The 27036-nt window shown below is 42.5% G+C and overlaps 1 protein-coding gene across 1 annotated transcript in view; it reads left to right on the top strand.

The window, feature by feature from the left end:
* Positions 1–27036, top strand: part of LOC109916393 (A disintegrin and metalloproteinase with thrombospondin motifs 12-like) — a 465504-nt gene that overhangs the window by 192270 nt on the left and 246198 nt on the right. Inside the window, exons 5-6 of the mRNA XM_048604457.1 lie at positions 17534–17562; positions 22812–22981. Coding sequence (XP_048460414.1) covers positions 17534–17562; positions 22812–22981 — 199 coding nt within the window. The remainder of the gene's footprint in view (positions 1–17533; positions 17563–22811; positions 22982–27036) is intronic.

Raw genomic sequence — 27036 nt, 5'->3', positions numbered from 1 at the left:
ACATTGGCAGAAGTACAAAAAATTTTCCATATCAGAGGCAAGATCAATGGGCAAATCCAGTACATTTTACAAGCAAATATAGAGGAAGCCAGATTTTTTTCTATAGTGAATGTGACAGAACATGATTTCAATGCCTGTCATTGAGGACTTAAGGTAAATAAATTGCATAAAGAAGCAACAAGGAACAGCACTCCAGGTGAGTATGGTCAAATAGGACTGTAAGAGGAATGTGAGTTGTACATATCATAGAATAATACAGTATAGAAGAGGACCTTCAGTTCATCAAGCCTACTCCAACAAAAGCTACTCTCAATCTAAACTCGTCCCATTTTCCAGCATTTGGCTCATTGCCTTGAATGTTATGACATTTCAGGTACTCAACCAAGTGGCTATTTGTAGGTTGTGAGGTTTCTCGGTGTAATTACCCTCCCAGGCATTGCATTGCAGATTCCTGCCACCCTTTGGGTGAAAAACATTTTCCTCAAAACCCCTCTAAACCTCCTGCCTTTCACCTTGAAGTTCTGCCCATTGTTATTGATCTTTCAACTATACAGAATAGCTGGTTTCTCTCCACCTCGTCCATGCCCCTCATAATCTTATACACCTGAATCAGGTCTCCTTTGGCCCTCTCTGCTCCAAAAAAAAACTACTTGAGATTTTCCAGCTTCTCTTCATAGCTGAAATGCTCCATCCGAGTGAATCTCCTCTACACTCCCTCCAATGCAATCAAATCCTTCCTTTAGTGTGGCGACCAGAACTACACACAGTACTTATTCCAGGGATGCAATGCTCACTGGTGAGTCTGTTCATTTATTTTATTTATTCCATTTATTGCCCATCCCTGCCCTCTCTTGAGAAAGTGATGGTGAGCTGCCTTCTTGAACCCCTACAGTTGATGTGATTGAAATATATTGCAGGGCTTTAGGGAGCTAGTTCCATTGCTTTGCTCCAGTGACAGTGAAGGAGTGTGTGAATATATTGGTCTACTCGTGATCTTGTTTCTTTTGTTCCTATAAATAGATGAAGTGTGAACTCCTGCTTCTTGCATCCAGTGACTGATAATAAACTACATAAACTTAGATGGATAGGCCATATGTTGGTCATTTATTAAGGTGTACATTGTACCAGGTATGTAATTCTTTTGAAAATAATCCAGTACTGATAATCTGATCAGGAGCAGATTTCCAGAGGTAAGGAGATCACCTGCATTATATTCTTCTCAAAAGCTAAACAGTGACCACAGAAAACAGTTCACTTTTATGTCTTGCCTTTCTTATATGAAAGTGCTTTATAACCAATTAACAAACACATCATTGAACTGCACACATGTTTCATTAACAGTTATGAGATAAGCTCAAAGAGAATCTGTTCCACCCCTCTGCACAGTTTGATGAGACTGGAGTTTAATATCTCATCAGAAAGATGCACTTCATTTAATTTATTAACTTCCTCATGCTACATTAAATTGTCACACCAGCTTATGGGCTCAAATCTTATTTATCCTGTAACTTGAACCCACTGCCTTCTGACTGAGAAATAGGATTGCTACAACTGAGCCAAACTATCACTTCATGGTGGATCACAGAGGGTTTACAATATGCTTTATAAGTTTTGAAGTATACACCTACGAGAATTAATCAGAAGTATAAGGAGAACGTAGGACATAGGCTGAATGGCTCAATCCTGTTCCAGTCAAACACTTCAATGCCTTTTACCCAACACAATCCTATAACACTGTACACCATTGATAATTGTAAACCTACTGACCTCTACTTCAAATATTATCAAAAACTGAATTTCCGCAGCTCTCTGTTGCAGAGAATTCCAAAGTTTCAAAATTCTAAATAAAAAAAGAAGCCTTATCATTTTGGACCTAAATGGCATCCACCTTATTTTTAAATTGTGCACCCTGGTTCTGGACTCCCCAACCAGGGAAAACAACTTATCTGCATCGACCCTGTCTATTCCTTTAAGTCTTTTGTAAGTTTCAATGAGATCACCTTTCATTCTTTGACATCATTGCAAACATCAATCCAGTTTGCCCAATTTCTCTTCATAGAACAGTCCCACCACCCCCAAAACATGTCTGTGAACATTTAATGCAATTCCTCAATGGCAATAATATCTCTCTGGAGATAATGAAACCAAAGCTGCACACAGCAGCCCAGGTGTAGTTGGACCAAGCGCCTACACAATGGAAGTATGACCTTCAAACACCTGTATGTAAATCCTCCTGCAATAAAGGTTAACATTCCATTAGCATGGCTCATAGCTTATAATCTGTTTGCTAAAAAGAATTGATTGAAAGCAGCAAATTTCCATGGAGAAAGTACAAATCATAGAAGAGGTTGAAATAATTAAAGAAAATTGGAGGTTATGTCAATTTTACTAAAATGTTTCAAGTAAGACCATATGACATAGGAGCAGAATTAGGCCACTCAGCCCATCGAATCTGCTCCACCATTCGACCAGGGCTAAAATGTTTCTCAACCCCATTCTCCTGCCTTGTCCCTGTAACCCTTTTTTATTCTATTCATTTTTTGTGGGATATGGGCGTCGCTGGCTGGCCAGCATTTCTTGCCCATCCCTAGTTGCCCTTGAGATGGTGGTGGTGAGCTGCCTTCTTGAACTGCTGCAGTCCTCCTGCTGTGGGTTGACCCACAATGCTATTATGGAGGGAATTCCAGGATTTTGACCCCGTGACAGTGGAGGAACAACGATATATTTCTAAGTCAGGATGGTGAGTGGCTCAGAGGGGAGCTTGGAGGTGATGGTGTTCCCATCTATCTGCTGCCCTTGTCCTGTTAGATGGAAGTGGCCGTGGGTTTGGAAGGTGCTGTCTGAGGATCTTTGGTGAATTTCTGCAGTGCATCTTGTAGATAGTACACACTGCTGCTACTGAGCGTCGGTGGTGGAGGGAGTGGATGCTTGTGGATGTCGTGCCAATCAAGTGGGCTGCTTTGTCCTGGTTGGTGTCAAGCTTCTTGAGTATTGTTGGGGCTGCACTCATCCAGGCAAGAGGGAAGTATTCCATCACACTCCCGACTTGTGCCTTGTAGATGGTGGACAGGCGTCAGGAGGTGAGTTACTTGCCGCAGTATTCCCAGCTTCTGGTCTGCTCTTATAGCCACTCTGTTAATGTGGTGAGTCCAGTTGAGTTTCTGGTCAATGGTAACACCTATGTCGTTGAGCGTGGGGGATTCAGTGATGGTAACACCATTGAGGGTGGCATGTTGGCTCAGTGGTTAGCATTGCTGCCTCACAGCACCAGGGACCTGGGTTCAATTCCACCCTTGGGCGACTGTCTGTATGGAGTTTCTCCCCGTGTCTGCGTGGGTTCCCTCCAGGTACTCCGGTTTCCTCCCACATGTAGATGTGTAGGTTAGGTGGATTGGCTAAGCTAAATTGCCCATAGTGTTCAGGGGTCTGTAATTTGGTGGGTTATAAGAGGATGGGTCTGGGTGGGATGCTGCAAGGGTCGGTGTGGACTTGTTGGGCCGAAGGGCCTGTTTCCACACTGTAGGGATTCTATGATTCTATGAATAACAATGGGCAGTGGTTGGATTGTCTCTTATTGGTGATGGTGGTAGCCTGGCATTTGTGTGGAGCAAATGTTACTTGCCACTTGTCAGCTCAAGCCTGGATATTGTCCAGATCTTGTTACATGTGAACATGGACTGCTTCAGTATCAGAGGAGTCACGAACGGTGCTGAACATTGTGCAATCATGGCGAACATCCCCACCTCTAACCTTATGATGGAGGGAAGGTCATTGATGAAGCAGCTGAAGATGGTTGGGCCTAGGACATTACCCTGAGGAACTCCTGCAGAGATGCCCTGGAGCTGAGATGATTGACCTCCCACAACCATGACCATCTTCCTATGTGTCTGGTATGACTCCAACCACCGGAGAGTTTGCCCCCTGATACCCATTGATTCCAGTTTTGCGAGGGCTCCTTGATGCCACACTCGGTCAAATGCAGCCTTCATATCAAAGGCTGTCAGTCTCACCTCACCTCTGGAATTCAGCTCGTTTGTCCATGTTTGGACCAAGGCTGTAATGAGGTCAGGAGCTGAGTGGCCCTGGTGGAACCCAAACTGGGCGTCACTGAGCAGGTTATTTCTGAGCAGGTGCTGCTTGATAGCACTGTTGATGACACGTTCCATCACTTTACTGATGTTCGAGAGTAGACTGATGGGCCAGTAATTGCCGGATTGGATTTGTCCTGCTTTTTATATACAGGACACACTTGGGCAATTTTCCACATTGTTTGGTAGATGCCTGTGTTGTAGCTGTATTGGAACAGCTTGGCTAGGGGAGCAGCAAGTTCTGGAGCACAAGTCTTCAGTACTATTGCTGGAATGTTGTCAGGGCCGGTAGCCTTTGCAGTATCCAGTGTCTCCAACCGTTTCTTGATATCACATGGAGTGAATCGAATTGGCTGAAGACTGGTATCTGTAATGCTGGGGACCACTGGAGGAGGCTGAGATGGATCATCCACTCAGCACTCCTGGCTGAAGATTGCTACAATGCTTCAGCCTTAGCTTTTGCACGGATCATTGAGGATGGGGATGTTTGTGGAGCCTACTCCTCCAGTGAGTTGTTTAATTGTCCACCACCATTCACGACTGGATGTAGCAGAACTGCAGAGCTTAGATCTGATCCATTGGTTGTGGGATCGCTTAGCTCTGTCTATCACTTGCTGCTTTCGCTGTTTGGCATGCAAGTAGTCCTGTTTGGTGACTTCACCAGGTTGATACCTCATCTTCAGGTATGCGTGGTGCTGCTCCTGGCATGCCTGCCTTCACTCTCCATTGAACCAGGGTTGATCCCCTGGCTTGATGGTAATGGTTGAGCGGGGGATATGCCAGGCCATGAGGTTACAGATTGTGCTGGAGTACAATTCTGCTGCTGTTGATGGCCCACAGCATCTCATGGATGCCCAGTCTTGAGTTGCTAGATCTGTGCGAAGTCTATCCCATTTAGCACGGTGATAGTGCCACACAACACGATGGAAGTTGTTCTCAATGTGAAGGTGGGACTTCGTCTCCACAAGGACTGTGCGATGGTCACTCTTACTGATACTGTCATGGACAGATGCAACTGCACATGGCAGATTAGTAAGGATGAGGTCAAGTATGTTTTTCCCTCTTGTTGGTTCCCTCACCACCTGCTGCAGACCCAGTCTAGCAGCTATATTCTTTAGGGGCAGACAAGCTTGATCAGTAGTATTGCTGCCGAGCCACTCTTGGTGATGGACATTGAAATCCCCCACCCAGAGTACATTTTGTGTCCTTGCCATCCTCAATGCTTCCTCTAGTTGTTGTTCAATATTGAGGAATACTGATTCAACAGCTGAGGGAGAAGGGTATGCGGTAATCAGCAGGAGGTTTCCTCGCCCATGTTTAACCTGAAGCCATGAGATTTCATGGGGTCTGGAGTCAATGTTGAGGAGTCCCAGAGTAACACCCTCCTGACTGTATACCAGTGTGCCGCCGCCGCCACCCCCCTCATCCTTCTAAATTCCATCAATACCCAATACCATCCTCAACCACCCCTCATATGACAAGCCCTTCACTTCCGAGATCATTGTTGTAAACCTCCAGTGGTCCCTCTCGAATGCCATCATATCCACTGCTCAGCCCGTTGGCTCATCTGATCAAGGTCCCGTTGAACTCCGAAATAACTATTCAGATGTGACATTACTAAAATGACTACGGTTGCCATTCTTTAATACGGCACATACATCTTTAGGGCTAACTTATTTAATAAACAGAAACTAAATGTGCAGGAGGCAATCAGCAGGCCTGGTCACTTTTGAGGAGAGAGGAACAGTGCTAATGTTTCAAGTCCCATGCAACTTTCCAGTTCTAAAGTTCTGGAGCTCTTAGGGAGAGTCATGTCAAACTCAAAATGTTGACTCTGTTTCTCTCTCCACAGATCCTGCCAGATCTAACCTGCTGAGTTTCTTCAGCACTTTATGTTTTGATTCTAGCTTTCCAGCATCCAAAGTATTTTGCATTTGCTGTTAAACAAATACATGAGAATTTTAGACTGCATGAGAGGATTAAAATAAAACGTAAGATATAAATAACTTAGTTGCATATTAGGCTGCATTTTATAAATATCAAGTGTAAAAGGATGAGTTATACAGCAGATTTGTCATTATTTCCAATAAAGTTGTTTGGGCATCAGTTTAATAATGACATTTTGTCTGATGTATCCTTCTTAAAAAAAAAACATCTGGATATAGGTAACTGCACCAAAACATTTGTACTATTTCTTCGATATGATCTCTTGATTGGTAATGGTGGTTTGTTTTCATATACTGCTGGAATTTGCTACCATGTCTTAGTTGCAAGTGAAATGGTAAAAATAATAAGCACAAAAGGGGCAAAATTGCTCTTGGGTGTGTACTAGTCAGGGAGTGATAGAAAATCAAGTATGCAATCAAATTTCAGAGAAGTGTAAAACATACTAAGGCAGTAACAGTAGAGGATTTCAACTACCAAATATTGTCTGGGATAGTATTTGTGTGCAAGGGAGGGAGCAAAATTCTGAAACAACATCCAGGAAAACATTTTTACCAAGTACCTCAAAATTCAACAAGGGTGGGGGCAGTTCTAGACTAAATATTTGGAAATAAGCCCAGCAGATGTAAGGTAAAACAAGCAGGGGAGCATTTTGGAGATAGTGAAAATAACTAGGATAATTACAGAAAAGAATCAAGATAAGCTGGGAATGAGAGCTCTAAACTGAGGTAAGGCTAATTTTCCTAAGACAAGATTTGGCCCAAATGGCCGGGAACAAGCAACTTGCAGAGAACTTGTATCAGTGCAGCGGGAGATATTTAATGAGAAAATAGCAGGAGTACAGTGCATACATAAAATGATTAGATTAGAATTTGAATACGTAACTCAAGGTGTGTAAGAAATGAGAACTTGTGAGTTTTTATATTGTTCAATGATGTGTTGCAAAGCATTTTGGGATTTCAAGAGTCTTAATATATATTATATGAGGATAATGGCTAGCAAGGCTTATTAAGTGATGATTCTTAATAGTTCAGTGGAAAAGAAAACCAAAAAACAGAAAGATAACTTCAGTCAATAGAAGAGGAGAAAAAAAAGTGCCCATTTAACCAATGTCATGAGCTGTTGCCCAGAAATGGATCTACCAAAAACCATTACTTTTCATATGCATAATTTCTTTTGTGCTTGTTATGATAAACCTAGTAAATCCTGTAAAATTAAGTTGAACCTGGAATGGGTCTTGAATAGTTTCAACTCTTAGTTGTCTGTCTCAACTCAGCCTACAATTGAAATTAAGTTAGGCCCTCACTTGCTAAAGTGAACTCCAAAATCTTACATGGTAGATGGGGTGTTTCTCAAGTGGACTGCTTCTCTTAGGTAGTATTAGACGTTTTGATTTGGTTTGGAGCTGTTTTGATCCAGGCAAGTGGACAGTATTCTATCACACTCCTGAGTTACATCATATAATGATGTTTAGGTTTCGGCGTGTCAAGAAGTCATTACTCAGGTAAGCACAGAGCTGATGGGCCTTCTTCGGTGCCATAAAATTTTCTTAATTTTCTTAATTTTCAAAATATCTATAGAGGAAGAATCTATAAGGATGTGTGGAGAGGGTAGGGAAGTGGCAGTATGTAAGTTGATCCTTAGTAGACCAGCAAGGATACAATGGGTTAAATGGCCTTCTCTACTACGTTATGGACCAGACCAAACTCCCTCAAATATATTCAGAAGATAGTCTAGACCCTAAATTTTTCTTATTTTAAAGGTAGCTGTACGGCGTTGCATTCCAGATGCAATTCAATTGGTCAAACTACCAGATTTGAAGCACAACACACTTTATTCATACAGTATAGTTAAAATAAAACAAAAGAAAGAAGAAATTAGAAATCCTTAACTCTATTGGAAAACTTAACAGAATAATCAATTAGTTTACTACTAAACAGTAACAGTTCCAATATATTAACAACCCATAAACGCACCTTTGACAAAAGCAAATTCAGAAAAATAGATTGTCTCATGCAATTCTACAGTCCAGTAGGAAAATAAAACATTAAGAGAAAACTCTTGAGAGACAGAGGAGCAGGGAGAGATGTACTGCAGCTTCCAAACCCAGTTTCAAGACCCTAGTAACAAATGCTACTGAAAAACTAAACTATAATTTCTGGTTCTGTGGGAGCTTGATCCCACCCATTTAAGCTGCTTCTATTACTCCAACTTTTATAAAAAACAACCCAAGGCCTCACAAATTGGTTACTCTATTGGCTCTGAGTAGACAGCTTGATTCCTCTGCCTTAAAACCTCTCTTCAAAGAAAACCAGGACAAAATACACCTCTTAAAGTCATTATATTATCACACTAACAATTTTAAGGTTCGACAGTCAACACATCCAACGAGGCAGCATTTCCTCAGTATTCCACTAAAGTAATAGCATAGGTAAAGTACTTGGGTTTCTGGAATTAGACATGATCAACATAAGGTGCCACTAACTGAGCCAGGCTAACACTACTTTTTTTCAATAAAGTAAACATCAAACGGCCTCCAGCTTGGTGACTTAATAGTTAAATGTTCCATTATCATTACTTTCTGAAATACTATGAAAAGCAATATAGAATACACAGCATGCATTTTGCAAATTATGACACAATAGGTTCTGTTCTAATTGCAATTACACATTTATGCATTAAGTAGGTACCAACAATATAGGGAGAAACAGGAAAGAGGTAAATGTGCGGCTAAAAGTTTGGTGTGGGAGAAACAGGTTCAAAATCGTGGGACATTGGCACCAGTACTTGGGTAGGAGGGAGCTGTTCCGATGCGATGGGCTCCAACTGAATCATGCTGGGACAAGAGTCCTGGTGAATCACATAATTAGGGCTGTGGATAGAGTTTTGAAATAATAGTGAGGGTGGGTTCATTGGATGGAAAGTTTACCAGGATGCAGGATGGCTAGAAAATAGAACAGTACAGCACAGTACAGCCCACGATGTTGTGCCAACCTATTATCTTACTCTAAGATCAAACTAACCTGCATAACTTTCATTTTACTATCATCCATATGCCCATCCAAGAATTGCTTAAATGTCCCTAATGTATCTGACTCTATTATCACCACTGGCAGTGCATTCACGCACCCATCATTCTCTGTGTGAAGAACCTACCTCTGACATCTCCCCATACCTTCTTCCAATCACCTTAAAATTATCCCCCCTTGTGATAGCCATTTCTGCCCTGGGAAAAAGTCTCTGGCTATCCACTCTATCTATGCCTCATCATCTTGTACACCTTTATTAAGTCACCTCTCATCCTTCTTCAGTTCAATGAGAAAAGCCCTAGCTTCCTCAACCTTTCCTCATAAGACCTGACCTTACTGCATCCTGGTAAATCTCCTCTGCACCCTCTCTAAAGCTTCCACATCTTTCCTATAATGAAGTGACCAGAACTGATCACAATATTCCAAGTGTGGTCTAACCAGGGTCTTATAGAGTGACAGCATAGCCTCACGGCTCTTAAACTCAATTCCCCTGACAATGACACCATACGTCTTCTGAACAACCCTATCAACTTGGGTGGCAACTTTGAGGGATCTATGGATGTGGACTCCAAGATCCCTCTGTTCCTCCACACTGCCAAGAATCCTGTCATTCACCCTTTTTTCTGCATTCAAATTTGACCTTCTAAAATGAATCACTTCACACTTTTCTGGGTTGAATTCCATCTGCTACTTCTTTGGCCAGCTCTGCATTCTGTCCATGCCCCCTTGCCACCTAAAACAGCCCTCCACACTATCCACAACTCTACCAACCTTTGTATCATCAGCAAACTTATTAACCCACCCTTCCACTTCCTCATCCAAGTCATTTATAAAGATCACAAAGATGAGGTACCAGAACAGATCCCTGCGGAACACCACTGGTCACCGAGCTCCAGAGTGAATACTTTCCATCTACTACCACCCTCTGTCTTCTAGTGGATGGCCGATTCTGTATCAAGACAGCCACATTTCCCTGAGTCCCATGCCTTCTTACTTTCTGAATGAGCCTACCATGTGGAACCTTATCAAATGCCTTGCTAAAATCAATATATACCACATCCACTGCTCTACCTTCATCAATGTGTTTTGTCACATCCTCAAAGAATTCAATAAGGCTTGTGAGGCCTGACCTGCCCCTCTCAAATCCATGCTGACTATTTCTAATCAAACTGTGCTTTTCCAAACAATCATAAATACTGTCTCTCAGAATCCTCTCCAATAATTTGCCCAACACAAAAGTAAGACTGACCGGTTTTTAATTTCCAGGATTATCCCTATTCCCTTTCTTGAACAAGGGAATAACATTTGCCACCCTCCAATCATCTGGTATTACTCCAGTGGACAGTGAGGACGCAAAGATCATTGCCAAAGGCGCAGCAATCTCTTCCCTTGCTTCCGGTAGTAACCTTGGGTATATCCCGTCTGGCCCAGGTGACTTATCAATCCTCATGTTTTTCAAAATTTCTAGCACATCCTCCTTCCTAACATCAACCTGTTCGAGCATATCAGCCTGTTTCACGCTGTCCTCATAAGTGTCAAGTCCCTCTCACTGGTGAATACTGAAGGAAAGTATTTATTAAGGACCTCCCTTACCTCCTCTGACTCTGTGCACAGGTTCCTTCCACTATCCCTAATCGGTCCTACCCTCACTCTGGCCATCCTCTTGTTCCTCACATAAGTATCGAATGCCTTGGGGTTTTTCTTGATCCTACCACCAAGGCTTTTTCATGCCCCCTTCTAGCTCTCCTAAGTCCATTCTTCAGTTCCTTCCTTGCTACCTTGTAACCGTCTACAGCCCTGTCCGATCCTTGCTTCCTCAACCTTAAGTAAGCTCCCTTCTTCCTCTTGACTAGATGTTCCAAGGTTCCTTCACCTTACCATCCCTTCCTTGCTTCAGTGGGACAAACCTATCCAGCACTCGCAGCATGTGCTCCCTAAACAACCTCCACATTTCTGTCATGCATTTCCCTGAGAACATCTGTTCCCAATTTATGCTCCACAGTTCCTGCCTAATAGCATTGTAATTCTCCCTCTCCCAATTAAATACCTTCCCATACCATCTGCTCCTATCCCTCTCCATGTCTATGGTAAAGGTCAGGGATTTGTGATCACTATCACTGAAATCTACCTAGCCTGCACATCCCTGGACACTAGGGGCAATTTAGCATGGCCAACCCACCTAATCTGTGAGGAAACCCACACAGACAAGGGGAGAATGTGCAAACTCCAAGCAGTCGCTTGAGGCTGGAATTGAACCCGGGTCCCTGACGCTGTGAGGTAGCAGTGCTAACCACTAAGCCATTATGCTGCCCATTATGAGAGCATATGGGGCATAGGTGGGGGTATAACCTGGCACCTGGGACTTGAGGAGCCATCCAGATTCATGTGAAGGAATGTAGCCTGGCAGAGGTGGCATGAAAGGCCTTATTTTCAGTGGGTGGAGGGAGATGGAATATGAGGCATGTATGAGAGATGGGGCTATGAGGACTGACCCCTAAAGGACTTTGATGTATTTTATTATAACTGGGATGATGACCCATTAAGCCAATCCTTTTAAACAGCCTGTCCCAACAGTTGGCTGAGACAGAAACAGAGTTAACAGTTCAGGTCTGTATCCTTTCCATTCAGAATCAGTGTTCTGATGAAAAGGCATTGGCCTGAAACTTGAACTCTATTTTGCTTTCCACAGATGCAGCCAGATTTGCTTAATATCACCAGTAGTTTCTGTTTTTAATTTCAGACTTCCTGTATTCAGAGAAATTTTCTTTTGTCTCTGTGTAAAAAGGCAGGGTATATCAAGGTGGTGTAGCCTAATGATAAACGCTGTTAAAGATAGAGAATTGCAATCATCCAGTACATATCAAACTCTCGGACATTCTGAAGTGCATTGCAACACATCGTAAAATAAACAGCACATAAGGCATCCACTGGCTGCAACGTGATTATGTCGGCTGTTTGAAAGAACTATCCAGTTATTCCCAATCCCCCACTCTTTCCCTATAGCAATGTAAATTTTTGTCCTTTTCAAGTACTTATCTGATTCCCTACTGAAAGTTGTTATGCTTCCACTCTATTTTCATGCATTGCATTCCACATCATTAACAAACAGCACTGAAACACAATACATGTTTAACCCTATTAGTACTGAATGAGATTTTGGACTTACATCTGCATTAACTGACAAAAAAAATTGGGTGTTATCTGTAGGTCTTTTACCAATTATCTTAAATCTGCGTCTGTTAGTTACTGCCCTTCTGCTATTGGTAAAAACAGTTCCTCATTATTTACTGCACAAAGCCTTTAATTATTTTGAATGTCTCAATTCGAATCATACACTGTTTACAGCACAAAAGGAGACCATTTAATCATGTCTGTGTTAGGACTTTTCAAGTGGAACTCATTTCGTTGAACTCTCACGCCTTTTCCCCAACTTCTCCAATTTATCCAATTCCCTTTTCAAATCCTCAATTGAATCCTTTTCTTCTTTAAAGAAATTGATTTGACCGGCAGTGCATGTTGCTGGCAAAGCTAGCATTTGATGCCCCTCCCTCGTTGCCATTGAACTGAGTGGCTTGCAGTATTATCTCTCAGGGCTGTTTAGAATTAACCACTGTCTCATTCCAGCATATAATAGGGCAGAGAGAGCCATGACACATGATGGGGCCCTCGACATTCGGCTGTTCCCCTGTTAGGAGGAGAGGATTCTTGGCTGTGAGGACCGGAACTGTTCCTGGGGAGTTGTTGAATCCAAATCAGAAGCGGGAAGTATAGATGGAGTTAATGGATGGAAGGCTGGTTTGCATGATGGTCTGGGCTGTGTTCACAACTCTGTGCAGTTTGTTACAGTCGTGGGAAGAGCTGCCCCCACACTGTGATGCATCCAGATAGAATGCTTTCTGTGCTGCATGTATAAAAATTGGTGTGTGTCTTCACAGACATGCCAAATTTCCTTAGCTTCCTGAGGAAATAGAGACATTGTTGTACTTTCTTGACCATCGCATCAATGTGGGTGGACCAGGACAGATTGTTGGTGATTGTTGGGGCCCATTCCTCTGAGTGATGAGACAAATAGCCCAGGATGATGAGCTGCCTGACCCCTGTACTGTCCTGACTGACTTCCTGTCAACCTCTTAGAACTGGTTTCACCAGACCCACTGGGCTGATCATGGCCCACTCCCTGGACAATAGAGGTACCAACCCCTTGACCATGCCCATGCCCAGCAGCTGACTGAGCCCTGGACTGATATCGGAGAATCAAAGGAAGGATGTTGTGAACATCATAGAAGGCATAAAGTGAGTGAGCGGCAAGGGTGTCAGTGCAGAGCCCTGAGATATAGCATGGTCTAATCCATGAGATGGATTCCTGTCACAAAGTTTCCCGGCATCAGCATTCAGATAAAGGTAAAGTTGTGCTCCAAAGTGCTGCATTGAAGTGCAGAACTGTATTGCAAATGGATGGGAGATTTGCCATGCTGATGCACTAAGGATAGTACAAGTCCGATGCCAATGTCCATAGATGGTGGAAGGGCTGTGGCAGTTGCTGACCTTGGAGCGTACCTTGAGATGTTGGACACGGTGTACAAGAAGGCCAAACGAGCAAGTGGGGAACGAGAGTTGCCAAGCAACAGTTCTGACTTTCATGTCGGGAATTGTTGCCATCTACTTTCTATTTGGCGGGCAGGTGAATTGGTAATTTCATATTAATGAGGTGAGATTGGGTAATAATAACATGCTAATCTTACTTGCTGTTCTATAGTTGGTAGGAAAGTTGGGACAACTTGCTCTCAGTTTTGAGAAACTCATTGCTGGCAACCTCACAAGATTTTCCCAACATTCTTGAGTGGCGCATATTCACGGACTGGGAATATTTTGCACAAACTCCTTGAATATTTTTAAGACAGAGGTGGATAGATTCTTGCTAATTAAGAGGGGCCAGATGAAAATGGGAATTTCAGGTTAGAATCAGATCAGCCATAACCTTATTAATGTTGCATAGCAGACACAAGAGGTTGAATGATTTATTCCTGTTTCTTGTGTATATGTTGTTATGGACCAGACCAGACCCCTCCTCCCACAAAAGTTTTGGAAGGTGATAGACTAGACCCTAACTTTTATATTTATTTAAAGGCAAATGTAAGGTGTTGTGTTCTAGATGTGATTCAATTCATCCACCGCAAGGCTTTCACCAGAACACACTTTATTCTTACAACACATTTAAAATACAAAAAAAGGAACAATTGGCATTGCTTTAACTTTTTTGAAATACTTAACAAGATAATGTATAATTTAATCACTAATCATCAACTATTCCAATACAGGCAACATCCCATGAATGACACCCACTTTGGCAAAAGTGCAATTCAGCACAGCAGTTAAGATTCTCACTTGCTGTGTCTCTCTAGTCCAGAAGAAAGTAACAACCTGCCCCTTTTGAATTTTAAGAGGAAGCCTCATTACAGCAGCCAGGAATTCAAGCTTTTAGCTCAGCAGCCAGCAGAAACCTCCCCACTAACTGAAAGCAAAACTAAAAGTCTTCCTGAGTCTGTGTGAACACTGACCACCCACTCATGAATCTTTTGCGTCATTTAAGAAAAACAAAAGCTGTTCACCAACTTTCTGTGTGAAGAAGACATTTCAGATCTACTAGGTAACACCAATATGCAAGAGAAACAGCACAAAAACACATCACTCTTCAAGGCACACTACCGTCACAATGCTGATAGTTGATCTTTGTAGATTTGTACCAAGATAGATTAAGTGACTGCGCAAGGGTCTGACAGATGGAGTACAATGTTGGTAAATGTGAGGTCATCCATTGGTAGGAATAACAGCAATATGGGCTATTATTTAAGTGATAAAAAATTGCGGCATGCTGTTGTGCAGAGGCACCTGGGTGACCTTGTGCATGAATCACAAAATATTTGTTTGCAGGTGCAGTAAGTAATTAAGAAGGCAAATAGAATATTGTTCTTCATTGCTAGAGGGATGGAGTTTAAAAATAGAGAGGTTACGCTGCAGCTGTATAGGGTGCCGGTGAGGCCACATCTGGAGTACTGTGTACACACAAAAGCATCTCTACATCTCTACTAAAAAAGTCAATCATGGCAAGAGGGGGTCTTGTGGCACAGTGGTAGTGTACCTGCCTCAGAATCAGTAGGCCCACGCTCAAGATTCACCTGCTCCAAAGGTGTGTCACAAAATCCATGCATAAGTTGATTAGAATGTATGCATTTGGGAATCCAACAATGGAGCCAGAACTTTGTTTTGTGGATTAATTGGGTAACTGGAACTTTTAATTTTTTTTAAAGATCCTATTTTTGTGATTGGAATATCACTGGTAAGATCAATATTTCTTTCTCCCCCAACATTGCCCTTGAGTAAATGGTGTTGAGCTCTTTTTAAAGCACTGCAGTCCTTGCAAAGAAGGAGAAGAAGAGAAAGAAAAATATGAAGTATCTTAGGGCCCTTGCATCGTGCAGTGGTAGTCTTCCTTATCCCTGGACTGCGAGACCTGTGTTCAAGTTCCACGTGCTGCAGAGATGTGCAATAACATTTCTGAATGGGTTGATTAGAAAAATAGGTTAAATTAAGAAGTTCAAAAAAAAATTAAGTGAAGTATCTTAGGGCCCGCTTGTGGCACAGTGGCGGTGTCCATACCCCTGGACTAGGAGGCCCATACTCAAGTCCTACCTGCTCCAGGGAGATGTAATAACATCTCTGAATGGGTTGATTAGAAAAATAAGTTACATAAAAAAGAATAAATGAAGTATCTTAGGGCTTTTGTAATGCAGTGGTAGTGTTCCTGCTGAGATCAAGAGCCACCTGCCACAGAGTTGTTTAATAATGTCTCTGGATGTGTTGATTAGAAAATATCTCAGTGAAGTTCCTTGAACCTGGGACCATTCTCATGTCTGCTCTGTGCAGCCTCTCTAATGCCTTTGCATCTTTCTTATGGCGTGGTGTCCACATTAGTTAAGGCCAAAACAGTGTTTTATAAAACTTGGTGATAATTTCCTTGTTTTTGTACACTATGGCGTGAGTTTTGTCATGGGCTTCAGGATCTCAGTGGTGTGCACCACAACTGGTGGGGACTGACAAGTGTCCAGATGCACCCATCATCGTTCCAAGAATGGAGGGCTCAGAAACGTTCCCATTACTGAGTGAGGAAATCAGGTCAATGATAGGACAATAATTAGCACTGACATTAGGATGTTGATCAACCTCTAATCTGGAGTTTTTACATGGCTAGAACTTGCTCCTGAAAGCATAAAAGACATGCAAATATTGAAAGATAGTAAGAACTGCCGATGCTAGAGTCAGAGATAACACAGTGTGGAGGTGGAGGAACACGGGAGGCCCGGCAGCATCAGAGGAGCAGGAAAGCTGAAGTTTCAGGTCAGGACACTTCTTCAGAAAAATCTGAAGAAGGGTCCCGACCCGAAATGTCAGCTTTCCTGCTCCTCTGATGCTGCCTGGCCTGCTGTGTTCCTTCAGCTCCACACTGTGTTATGCAAATACTGAACTTTGGTCACCTTTGTGACCAGCTTAAATGTCTTTCCCTGCAAAATCTTTACAATATTTTAAGAGTACACTTCTAATGACATTCAGATTGAGACATACCTTATGAATAATAGTACAAGTTTATTGTGCGCCCTTCAGTTTTATAACTGAACAAAGCTGAAAGTTCGTCTCCCATGTGAATCTCATGTGCAGCAAAAAACCACCAGCTATTACTTTGAAGCATTCAGGCTAGTAGAAATGCAGCCCATAAATTTGAAAAAGTGAATAGAAAATTTACACGGATATGGTTTCCCAAAGAGTGATAAATGTTTGCAATAATCTGAAGACAAGGTAGAGATAAATGCATTACAATACATTTGCTGTTAGTCTGCAGAATTGGCTTTGATGGGCTAGCTGGCTTTTTATAAGAACTGAAAGAACTGCAGATACTGTAAATCAGGAACAAAAACAGAAGTTGCTGGAAGCTAAGCAGGTCTGGCAGTATCTGTGAAGAGAAAATCAGAGTTAATGTTTTGGGTCCAGTGACCCGTCCTCAGAACTGATGGTGGCTGCGAAAATGTCAGTTAATATGCAGAAAATAGGGAGAGGAATGGGGTAGGGAGTAAAGGGGATAGACAAAGAAGTTGATAACGATCTGGCTGGGAGGGTGAATAGTTGTTAATGGGTACTGTTAGTGACTAACAATAGGTAGTGTGTAATGGCAGGCTATGTGATAACAAGGCCTGGTGTGTGGGGTAGGGGGCTAGGACATGGGAGAGTTTAGGCCCCAAAATTATTGAACTCAGTATTGAGTCTGGAGGGCTGCAGGGTCCCCAAGCGGAAAATGAGGTGTTGTTCTTCCAGCTTGCGTTGATCTTCGCTGGAACACTGCAGCCAGAGACAGAGATGTTGGCCAGGGAACAGGGCGGTGCGTTAAAGTGGCAGGCAACTGGTAGTTCAGGGTCTTTATAGTGAGCAGAGCATAGATGTTCTGCGAAGCGGTCACCCAGTCTATGCTTCGTTTCCCCAATGTAGAGGAGACACATTGCGAGCAGCGAATGCAGTAGACTAGATTCTGGGAAGTGCAGGTGAAGTGTTGCTTCACCTGGAAGGTATGTTTGGGCCGTTGGATAGTGGGGAGGGAGGAGGTAAATGGGCAGGTATTGCACCTTTGCCGGTTGCAGAGGAAGGTGCTGTGGGTCTGTAGGGGGTTGTTGTTCTAGTCCTATTCCAGCCCCCACCCACAAATCTTTCTCTGATACATTGATGGTATCATCGGTGCTGCTTCCATCTCTTGTTGGGAATTGGAAAAGTTCATCGAGTTCGCTTCTAATTTCCACCCTGCCCTCATTTTCACCTGGTCTATCTCTGACTCCTCCCTTCCCTTCCTTGGCATCTCTGTTCCCATTTCTGGGGATAAACCCACTGACTCCCACAGCTACCTGGACTATACATCCTCATGGCGTTCTTCCTGTAAAGACTTCATCCCATTCTCTCAGTTCCTCCATCTCCATCGCATATGTTCCGACGAGGTCAACTCCAACAAGGGAGCCTCTGAAATATCCACCTAAGAATCCTCAACCGAGGATTCCCCAGCACTATTATCGACAGGGCCCTCAATCGGGTCCGACCCATCTCCGACACTTCCGCCCACAACCCCTCTCTTCCCTCCTGCAACAGCAATAGGGTTCCCATAGAACATAGAACAGTACAGCACACTACAGGCCCTTTGGCCCACAATGTTGTGCCGACCTACTAAGATCAATCTACCCTGCATACCCTACATTTTAGTATCCTCCATGTGCCTATCCAAGAGTCGCTTAAAAGTCTCTAAAGTATCTGACTCCACTACCACTGCCGGCACGCATTCCACACACCCACCACTCTCTGTGTCCTTACGTTACTCTCTGTCCTTACCTACCATTCTACCAGCATCCACATCCAGAAGATCATCAGACACCACTTCCGTCACCACCAGTGAGATGCCACCACCAGACACATGTTCCCCTCCCCTCCCTTGTCTGCCTTCCACAGAGACCGTTCCCTCCGGGACACCCTGGACCATACTTCCTTCATCCCCAAAATCTCCCCACAGCCCTACGGCACCTTCCCCTGTAACTGGCGAAGATGCAACACCTGCCAATTTACCTCCTCCCTCCCCAGTATCCAAGGGCCCAAAATTACCTTCCAGGTGAAGCAACACTTCACCTGCACTTCCCAGAATCTAGTCAACTGCATTCGCTGCTCACAATGTGCTCTCCTCTACAGTGGGGAAACGAAGCGTAGACTGGGTGACCGCTTCACAGAACATCTGTGTACTGCTCACAGAAAAGACCCTGAACTACCTGTTGCCTGCCACTTTAACGCACCACCCTGCTCCCTGGCCAATATCTCTGTTTCTGGCTCGCTTTGGTGTTCCAGAGAAGCTCAACGCAAGCTGGAAGAACACCACCTCATTTTCCTCTTGGGGACCCTGCAGTCCTCTGGAATCTATATCAAGTTCAATAATTTTGGGGCCTAAACTCTCCCGTGCCCTAGCCCCCTATCCCACTCACATCAGGCCTTGTTATCTCATAGCCCTGCCATTACACACTACTTATTTTTAGTCACTCACAGTCCCCTTTAAGGACTATTCATCCTCGCAGCCAAATTGTTATCAACTCTTTTGTCTATCCAACTGCTCTTCACTCTCTTTGGGCTCTATCCTATTGTTTACTCCCTACCCCATTACCCTCTCTATTTTCTGCATATAAACCTACATTTTCCCAGCTACAATCAGCACTGAGGAAGGGTCACCGGACCCGAAATTTCTGGGTTTTTTTTCCTGGCTTTTTATAAGCTTTGGCTGTTGTAGTATTCTTTGCACCAAATTAAATGTTATTAAACAATACCCTTTTTACAATCAAATCTTCAGACACTACTTCCTTCCTGTGAGAGGAAATGAAACTCATTGCAAGCGGATGCCATCACTGTACAATATTTACAGCATTGCTTAAAGGAGGTAATAGTCTCACAATGTACATATCTTGGAAAGTTTGGTACACCACAATGAGAAAAATTGGTTTAAAGAAAAATGTATTTGTAATATAACAATCACCACTGAGAAAGCATCAAACCTGTGATGTTTCCACCATGGATATGGATTCACTTACAATTCCAATACTTGCCTTCTTACAGGATTGTTGGATGGCTTAGAAATAATGAAACGGAAACATCATGGCTTTTCCTGGTCTCTAAAACAACTCTAAGAGAAACTGAGATAACAAGATCCCTTCTTCAGAAAGACCCTTCTTCCATTCCTGAAGAAGGGTCCAGGCCCGAAACGTCAGCCTTCCTGCTCCTCTGATGCTGCTTGGCCTGCTGTGTTCATCCAGCTCTACACCTTGTTATCTCAGATTCTCCAGCATCTGCAGTTCCTACTATCTCTAAGAGAAGCTCAGCAGAAATCCTCCCGTTCTTTTATATGAAGGATGAGAAATTAGACTGAGCCCATATTGCAGCCACAAAAGATGTGCCTAAAATAAAAGGGTGGAAGTGGCATGAGTGCTCATTACACATTAGAAATATACTGTCCAAAACTGCAAAACAGGCATCTAGTGCCTGTCTCTTAAGTGGTACATTTTCTAATTCACTCATGGCATGTGGGCGTCGCTGGCTGGCCAGCATTGATTGCCCGTCCCTAGTTGCCCTTGAGAAGGTGGTAGTGCACTGCCTTCTTGAACTGCTGCAGTCCATGTGCTGTAGACTGATCCACAATGCCATTAGGGAGGAAATTCCAGGATTTTGACCCAGCGACAGTGAAGGAACAGCGATATATTTTCAAGTCAAGATGGTGAGTGACTTGGAGAGGAACCTGCTGCTGGTGGTGTTCTCATATATCTGCTGCCCTTGACCTTTGAGATGGTAGTGATCATGGGTTTGGAAGGTGCTATCTAAGGATCTTCGGTGAATTTCTGTGGTGCAGGAGGGAGTGTGTTTGTGGATGTGATGCCTGTCAAGTGGGCTGCTTTGACCTGGATGGTGTAAAGTTTCTTGCGTGTTGTTAGAGCTGCACCCATCCAGGAAAGTGGGGAGTGTTCGATCACACTCCTGACATGTCCCTTGTACATAGAGGACAGCCTTTAGGGAGCCAGGAAGTGAGTTATTTGTTACACTATTCAAAGCCTCTGACCTGCTGTTGTAGCCACAGTATTTATATGGTTAGTTCAGTTCAGTTTTTGGTCAATGGTAGCAATGCAGATTTTGATAAAATGTTAATTTAGTGATGGCAATATCATTGAATGTCAAACAAATTGTCTCTTGTTGGAGAGGGCCATAGCCATGCGCTCATGAGGTATGAATGTGACTTATTAACTGTCAGCCAAAAACCTGGATATTGTCCCGATTTGGTTGCATTTGATCATGGACTGCTTCAGTGTCTGAGGAGTCATAAACTGAACATTGTGCAATCATCAGCGAACATCCCCACTTCTGACCTTGTACTGGAAGGAAGATCAATGAAGAAGCAACGGAAGATGGTTGGGCCTTGGACAATTTTCTGAGGAATTCCTGCAGAGATGTCCTGGAGCTGAAAACCTGATCTCTAACAACCACAGTCATCTTTCCATGTGCCAGGCAAGACGCCAACCAGCAGAGAGTTTGCCCCCTGATACCCATTGATTCCTATTTTGTTGAGGCTTCTCGATGCTACACTCAGTCAAGCTCAGCCTTGATGTCAAGGGCAGTCACTCCCAACTGCCCTCTGGAATTCAGATCTTTGCCCATGTTTGAACCCAGGCTGTATTGGGGTCAGAAGCTGAGTGGCCCTAGTAGGACCCAGATTGGACGTCACTGAGAAGGTTATTACTGAGCGGGTGCTGCTTGATAGCACTGTTGATGACACCTTCCATCATTTTACTGATGGCCGAAATTGATTGGGAGTCATTGGCTGGATTTAATTTGTCCTGCTTTTTATGTACAGGACATACCTGGGCAATTTTCCACATTGTCAGGTAGATGCCAGTATCGTAGCTAAACTAGAAAAACTTGGCTAGGTGTGCAGAAAATTCTGGAGTATACAACTTATCTATGATATTGTCAGGTCTCATAACTTTTGTAGTGTCCAGTGCCTCCAGCTATTTCTTGGGTAATATTGAATCATGTGGAGTAATATTGAATTGACTGAAGACTGTTATCTGTGAAGCTGGAGACCTCTGGAGGAGGTCAAGATGGATCATTCACTCGGCACGTCTGGCTGAAGATTGTTGCAAATGCTTCAGTCTTATCTTTTGCGCTGATTTGCTGGGATTCCCCATTATTGAGGATAAGGGTATTTATGAAACCTCGTCTTCGAGTAAATTGTTGGATTGTCCATCACCATTCACCAATTGATAGGCAGGACTGCAGAACTTAGATCTGATTTGTTGGTTGTGCATAGCTCTGTCTATCATTTGCTGCTTATGCTGTTTGGCATGCCAAAAGTCTCGGTTTGTAGCTTTACCAGGTTGACACCCCATTTTTAGGTATGCCCAGTGCCAGTCATGGCATGCCCTCCTGCACTCTTCATTGAACCAGGGTTAATCCCATGACTTGATGGTAGTAGTAGAGTGGCAATATGCTGAACAATGTAGTTATAAATTGTGTTGGAGTATAATTTTGTGACTCCTGATGATCTACTGTGCATCATGGATGCCCAGCCTTGAGTTCCTAAATCTGTTTGAATTTAGCATGGTGGTAGTTCCTCACAAGGCAATCCATAGTTCCTCCCACCCAGAGAATATTGATGAGTGTCTACAGAGGTTGGAGAAAGATTATGGTTGTAAGGAAAAAATGCACAGACCTGACTATTTAATCCAGTGAAATAGCAGTGTGAGTTTTATTATTTTGACTTGGAGGTATTACCGTTCCCATTATCCCTTCATTCAGCGTCATTGCAGCCTCAATGTGGAGTCCTCTGTGATATCATCTTACCTCTCATGGGCAGGCAAAAAATAGAAGTACTTATTAAGTAGAATTTTCACAGAGGTAGCTAAAGTATTTTCCTTCTTTGCTTTCTGTTGACTGTTGGGTTAAAGTAAGGAATTTATTTAGTATCAGAAGCACTCTCTAACTGTCGCATAGTTCATTAGAGCCAATTTAACATATCCGAAGTGTAGTCAAAGTTGTACATAATTTATATAAATGTGTCAAACAAGCAGAGGATTGCTTATGTGTGATTTTTTTGTGTGACTTTTTCTTTGTACAGATTCTGATGATAATATCCTGCAGCCAGAGAAACAAAGAGAGAAATGGGAAGAGAGTCATAGAAAAGGACGCAGAATCTCCCAGAGATCGATCAGCAAGGAGCGATGGGTTGAAACTTTAGTAGTTGCTGATACCAAAATGATAGAGTATCATGGCAGTGAAAATGTGCAGTCGTACATCTTTACCATTATAAATATGGTAAGATGAATTAAATTTCATATCCTTTCCTGAAAAAAAACAACTTGATGTACTGACCACACCAGAGGCACACTCCACTGAGCAGTAATTATTCAGGCCCATTATGACATTTATCTCTGTCATTGAACTTCCTCGCATTGTCTATTATTTGACTTTTTCTGATGGGTGGCCATGTCTGAATAGAAATGCAATTTGATGTTCATGGCTTCTTGAGGATAAATTTACAAATTGTCCTCAAAACCTCTCAAATGTGTATGTAATTTTCATGGTGAAAACAAAAATTGCTGGAAATCACAGCAGGTCAGGCAGCATCCATGGAGAGAAAGCAAGCTAATGTTTCAAGTCTAGTTGACTATTCATCTCTCCACAGATGCTGCCTCACCTGCTGTGGTTTTCAATACAGATTCCAGCATCTACATAGAATCCGTACAGCGTGGAAGCAGGCCATTCGGCCTATTGAGTCCACGCCAACCCTCAGAGCAGCCAACCCAAACCCATCCCTCTATAACCCACCTAATCTACACATCCCTGAACACACCGGGCAATATTGCATGGGCAATCCACCTAGCCTGCACATCTTTGGACTGTGGGAGGAAACCAGAGCACACAGAGGAAACCCATGCACAGGGAGAATGTGCTTTGGTATAGGGAGCTATGCAAATTGGAGGTGGAAATATGAGTGTAATAATGGTAGGGAATAGTTTAATTAGGGGCACAAATACTGTTCTGTGCAGCTGTGAATGGGAGTGCTAAAGCAGTGATACCTGCCTAGTGCTAACATTAAGGATATCTCCTCAGGAATATAGAAGAAAGAGAGGGGAGAAATCCATGTTGGTACTAATGACTCATGAAGGAGGTTCTGCTGAAAGATTTTGAACTGTTAGGAATTAAATTAAAAAAGCTCCATGGTAATAATCTCTGGGTTACTACCTGAGCCATGGACACATTGGCACAGGAAAAATAAAGTCAAGGAGTTCAATGCATGGTTCGACAATTGATGTGGATAGCATGGGTTTCAGTTCATGGGGCATTGGCACCAGGACCGAGGTAGAAAGGAGCTGTCTGGCAGATGGGCTTCACTTGAACTGTTCTGAAGAAAGGTCTCCTGACCCGAAATGTTAACTCTTGATTTCTCTCCACAGATGGTGCCAGACCTGCTGAGCCTTTCTAGAAATTTCTATTTTTGCTTCTGATTTTCAGCATCGACAGTTCTTTTTGGTTTTCACTTGAGCAGCGTCCGGGTAAATCAGATGAGTAGAGCTGAGGAGAGGCATTCAAAGTAATGAGAGGGAAAATATAGGCTTACAAAGCAAGAGGAAGTGGCAGCATCACAGAGCAGCTATTTGGATAATGATACCAAGAGTGAGACAGGAAGGGAAAGAGTGTACTAACAGGAAAAAAAAATGCCCTCAAAAGCGTCAAAAGGAGAAAAGTGGTAAACAAGCAAAATTAATGGCTCTTTTATGAATGCACCTAATATTTAAACAAAATAAGTGAATTAATGGCACAAATGCAGGTAAATGTGTTTGATCTTATAGCCATCACAGATACATGATTACATGGAGATTAAAGCTGAGAGCTAAATATTGAGGCACATGTGACTTTTTGAAAGGGCAGGGAGGAAGGAAAAGATGGTGGGGTACCATTGTTAGTATGGGATGGAATAAGTTTTATAGCAAGAAATGATTTTGATTTGAAATCAGTATGGGTGGAGGTAAGAAATAACAAGAGGAAGGAGATACCCATGGGCCTCCTAATAGTAGCTATAAGTTACATCTGAGATTAAATCAGAAGATAATGGGGGCGTGTCAAGAAAGCTGTAAGTTAATAATGGGTGACTTTAATCTTCATGTAGCCTGGGAAAGTCAAATTGGCACAGTTTGCCATGAAGATAAATTCTTGGTGTGTGTATGGGACAGTTTCCAAGAACAATGTAGTATGGATCCAACCAAGGACCAGGCTATTTTGGATCTATTAATGTATAATGAGGCAGTTATGATCAATTATGACAAAATAATAAAAATAATCCCCTCGGATACAATAGCCAGGTCATGGTAGAATTTAACATTCAGTTTAGGAGGGAGGGACTTAGGTTGGAAACAAATGTGTAATGTTGAAAGAAAGGTAATTACAGTGGAATTAGGGCAGAGTTATTTCAAGTGGACTGGGAAAGTGGAGTAGCAGCAAAGATGGTTAAGTAAAAATGGCAGACTTGTAAAGATATAGCTCATTGCTTATAGCAAAGATATATCTAGTGGGAAAGAAAGATTCTAGGAAAGGAATAAGTCAGCTGTGGTTAACCAGGATATTGAAAGAAAAACATACCATATTGCAAAGCTTAGTAATAAGTCAGATGATTGGGTGAATTTTAGCAACCAATAGAAGACACTAAAGAAAAATATAAAGAGGGAGAAGATAAACTTTGAGGGTAAACTTGCACATAGTATCAAGACTGAGGGGAAGACGTTCTTTAGGTATATAAAAAGGAAGAGAGTGATCAATGTTAACATTGGTCCCTTAGAAAATAAGACTGGGGAAACAATAATGGGGAATAGGAAATGGTAGAGAAATTAAGTAAATATTTCACAGTAGAGGACACTAATATCATTCCAAAATTTCTATATAATCAAGAGACAAAAGGATGAGACAAAATAAATACAATAACTAGAGGAAAGATGCTAGGGAAATTAATGGTACTAAAGACTGATACATCCTCCAGATGGATGGGATGGATCCAAGAATATTGAAGGAAGTATTGAACGCGCTGGTAGTAATCTTACAAAAATCCTTAGATTCTGGAGAAGTCCTAAAGTTTCAGAAAACCTGTCAGTGTAATACTTTTATTTAAAGGGATGAAACACACAAAAAAAGGTAGCCCTAGGCCAATTAGCTAATCATCTATTATTAGGAAAATGTTAGAGTCTAGTATAAAAGATGTGATAGTAGAAATCAAGAAATACATAATATGATCAAGCAGAGTCAGCATGGTTTCGTGAAAACATAATCATACCTGAAAAATGTATTAGAACTTTTGAGAAAGTAACAAACAGGATAGACAAAGGGGAAGCAGTGGATGAAGTATATTTGGATTTTCAGAAGGCATCTGATAAGGTATCACACCGTAGGCTACTTATTTAGGTTAAGTCCATGGTGTTAGAGGTGATATGTTAGCATGGATAGAGGAGTGGCTAACAAATAGAAGACAGAAAGTTGAGAGAAGGGGGCCCTTTTTCTGGATAGCATCTGGTAATTAGTGAAGTGCCACAGGAATCAATGCAGAGGCCACAATTATTTACAAAATGTATCAATAATTTTGATGAGAAAAGTGAATGTACGATAGCTAACTTTGTGGATGGCACAAAAATAGGTGGGAAGGCGAGTCTTGAGGATAACTGAGGAGTATAATGTGGGAAATTGTGAGGTTATGCACTTTGGCAGGAAGAATAGAGGAACTGAATATTATTTAATTGGTGAACTATTGCAGAAACTTACAGCTCCGAGGGATTTGGGAGTCCTTGTGCCTAAATCTCAAAAAACCAGAATACATATTCAACAGATAATAGGGAAGGTAGATAGAACATTGGCCTATGTTTCAAAAGAAATAGAGTATGTTATAAGGAATTCTTCCTAGAACTATACATGGGACCAATCAGATTAGAGCTACATACAGTGAATAATTTGGGCCCCTTATCAAAGGAAAGATACTTCATTGAAAGCAGTCCAGAGAAGGTCAGGGAGAGGAGAGGTTGACTAGGTTGGGCCTGTACTGATTGGAGTTTGGAAGAATGAGAGGCGACCCTGTCAAGTCCCTTAAGAATATTGCATGTTTCAGTAAGAGACTTGACAGGATAGAAAAGGTTATTTTCCCCTATGGGAGAGTCCAGGACCAGAGGACATCATCTCAGAGTAAGAAGTTGCCCTTTTAAGACAGAGAGAAGGTGGAATTTCTCCTCTCAGCAGGCAGTGAATTTGTGGAATTCTTTACCACAGAGGGCTGTTGAACTTGTGTCTTTAAGTATATTCAAGGCTGACATGGACAAAATTTTAATCAGTGT

The sequence above is a fragment of the Rhincodon typus genome, chromosome 1, assembly GCF_021869965.1.
Source record: "Rhincodon typus isolate 14 chromosome 1, sRhiTyp1.1, whole genome shotgun sequence".
Taxonomy (NCBI): domain Eukaryota; kingdom Metazoa; phylum Chordata; class Chondrichthyes; order Orectolobiformes; family Rhincodontidae; genus Rhincodon; species Rhincodon typus.
Note: the sequence above shows the minus strand (reverse complement) of the source record. Positions and strands in the feature narration are given on the sequence as shown.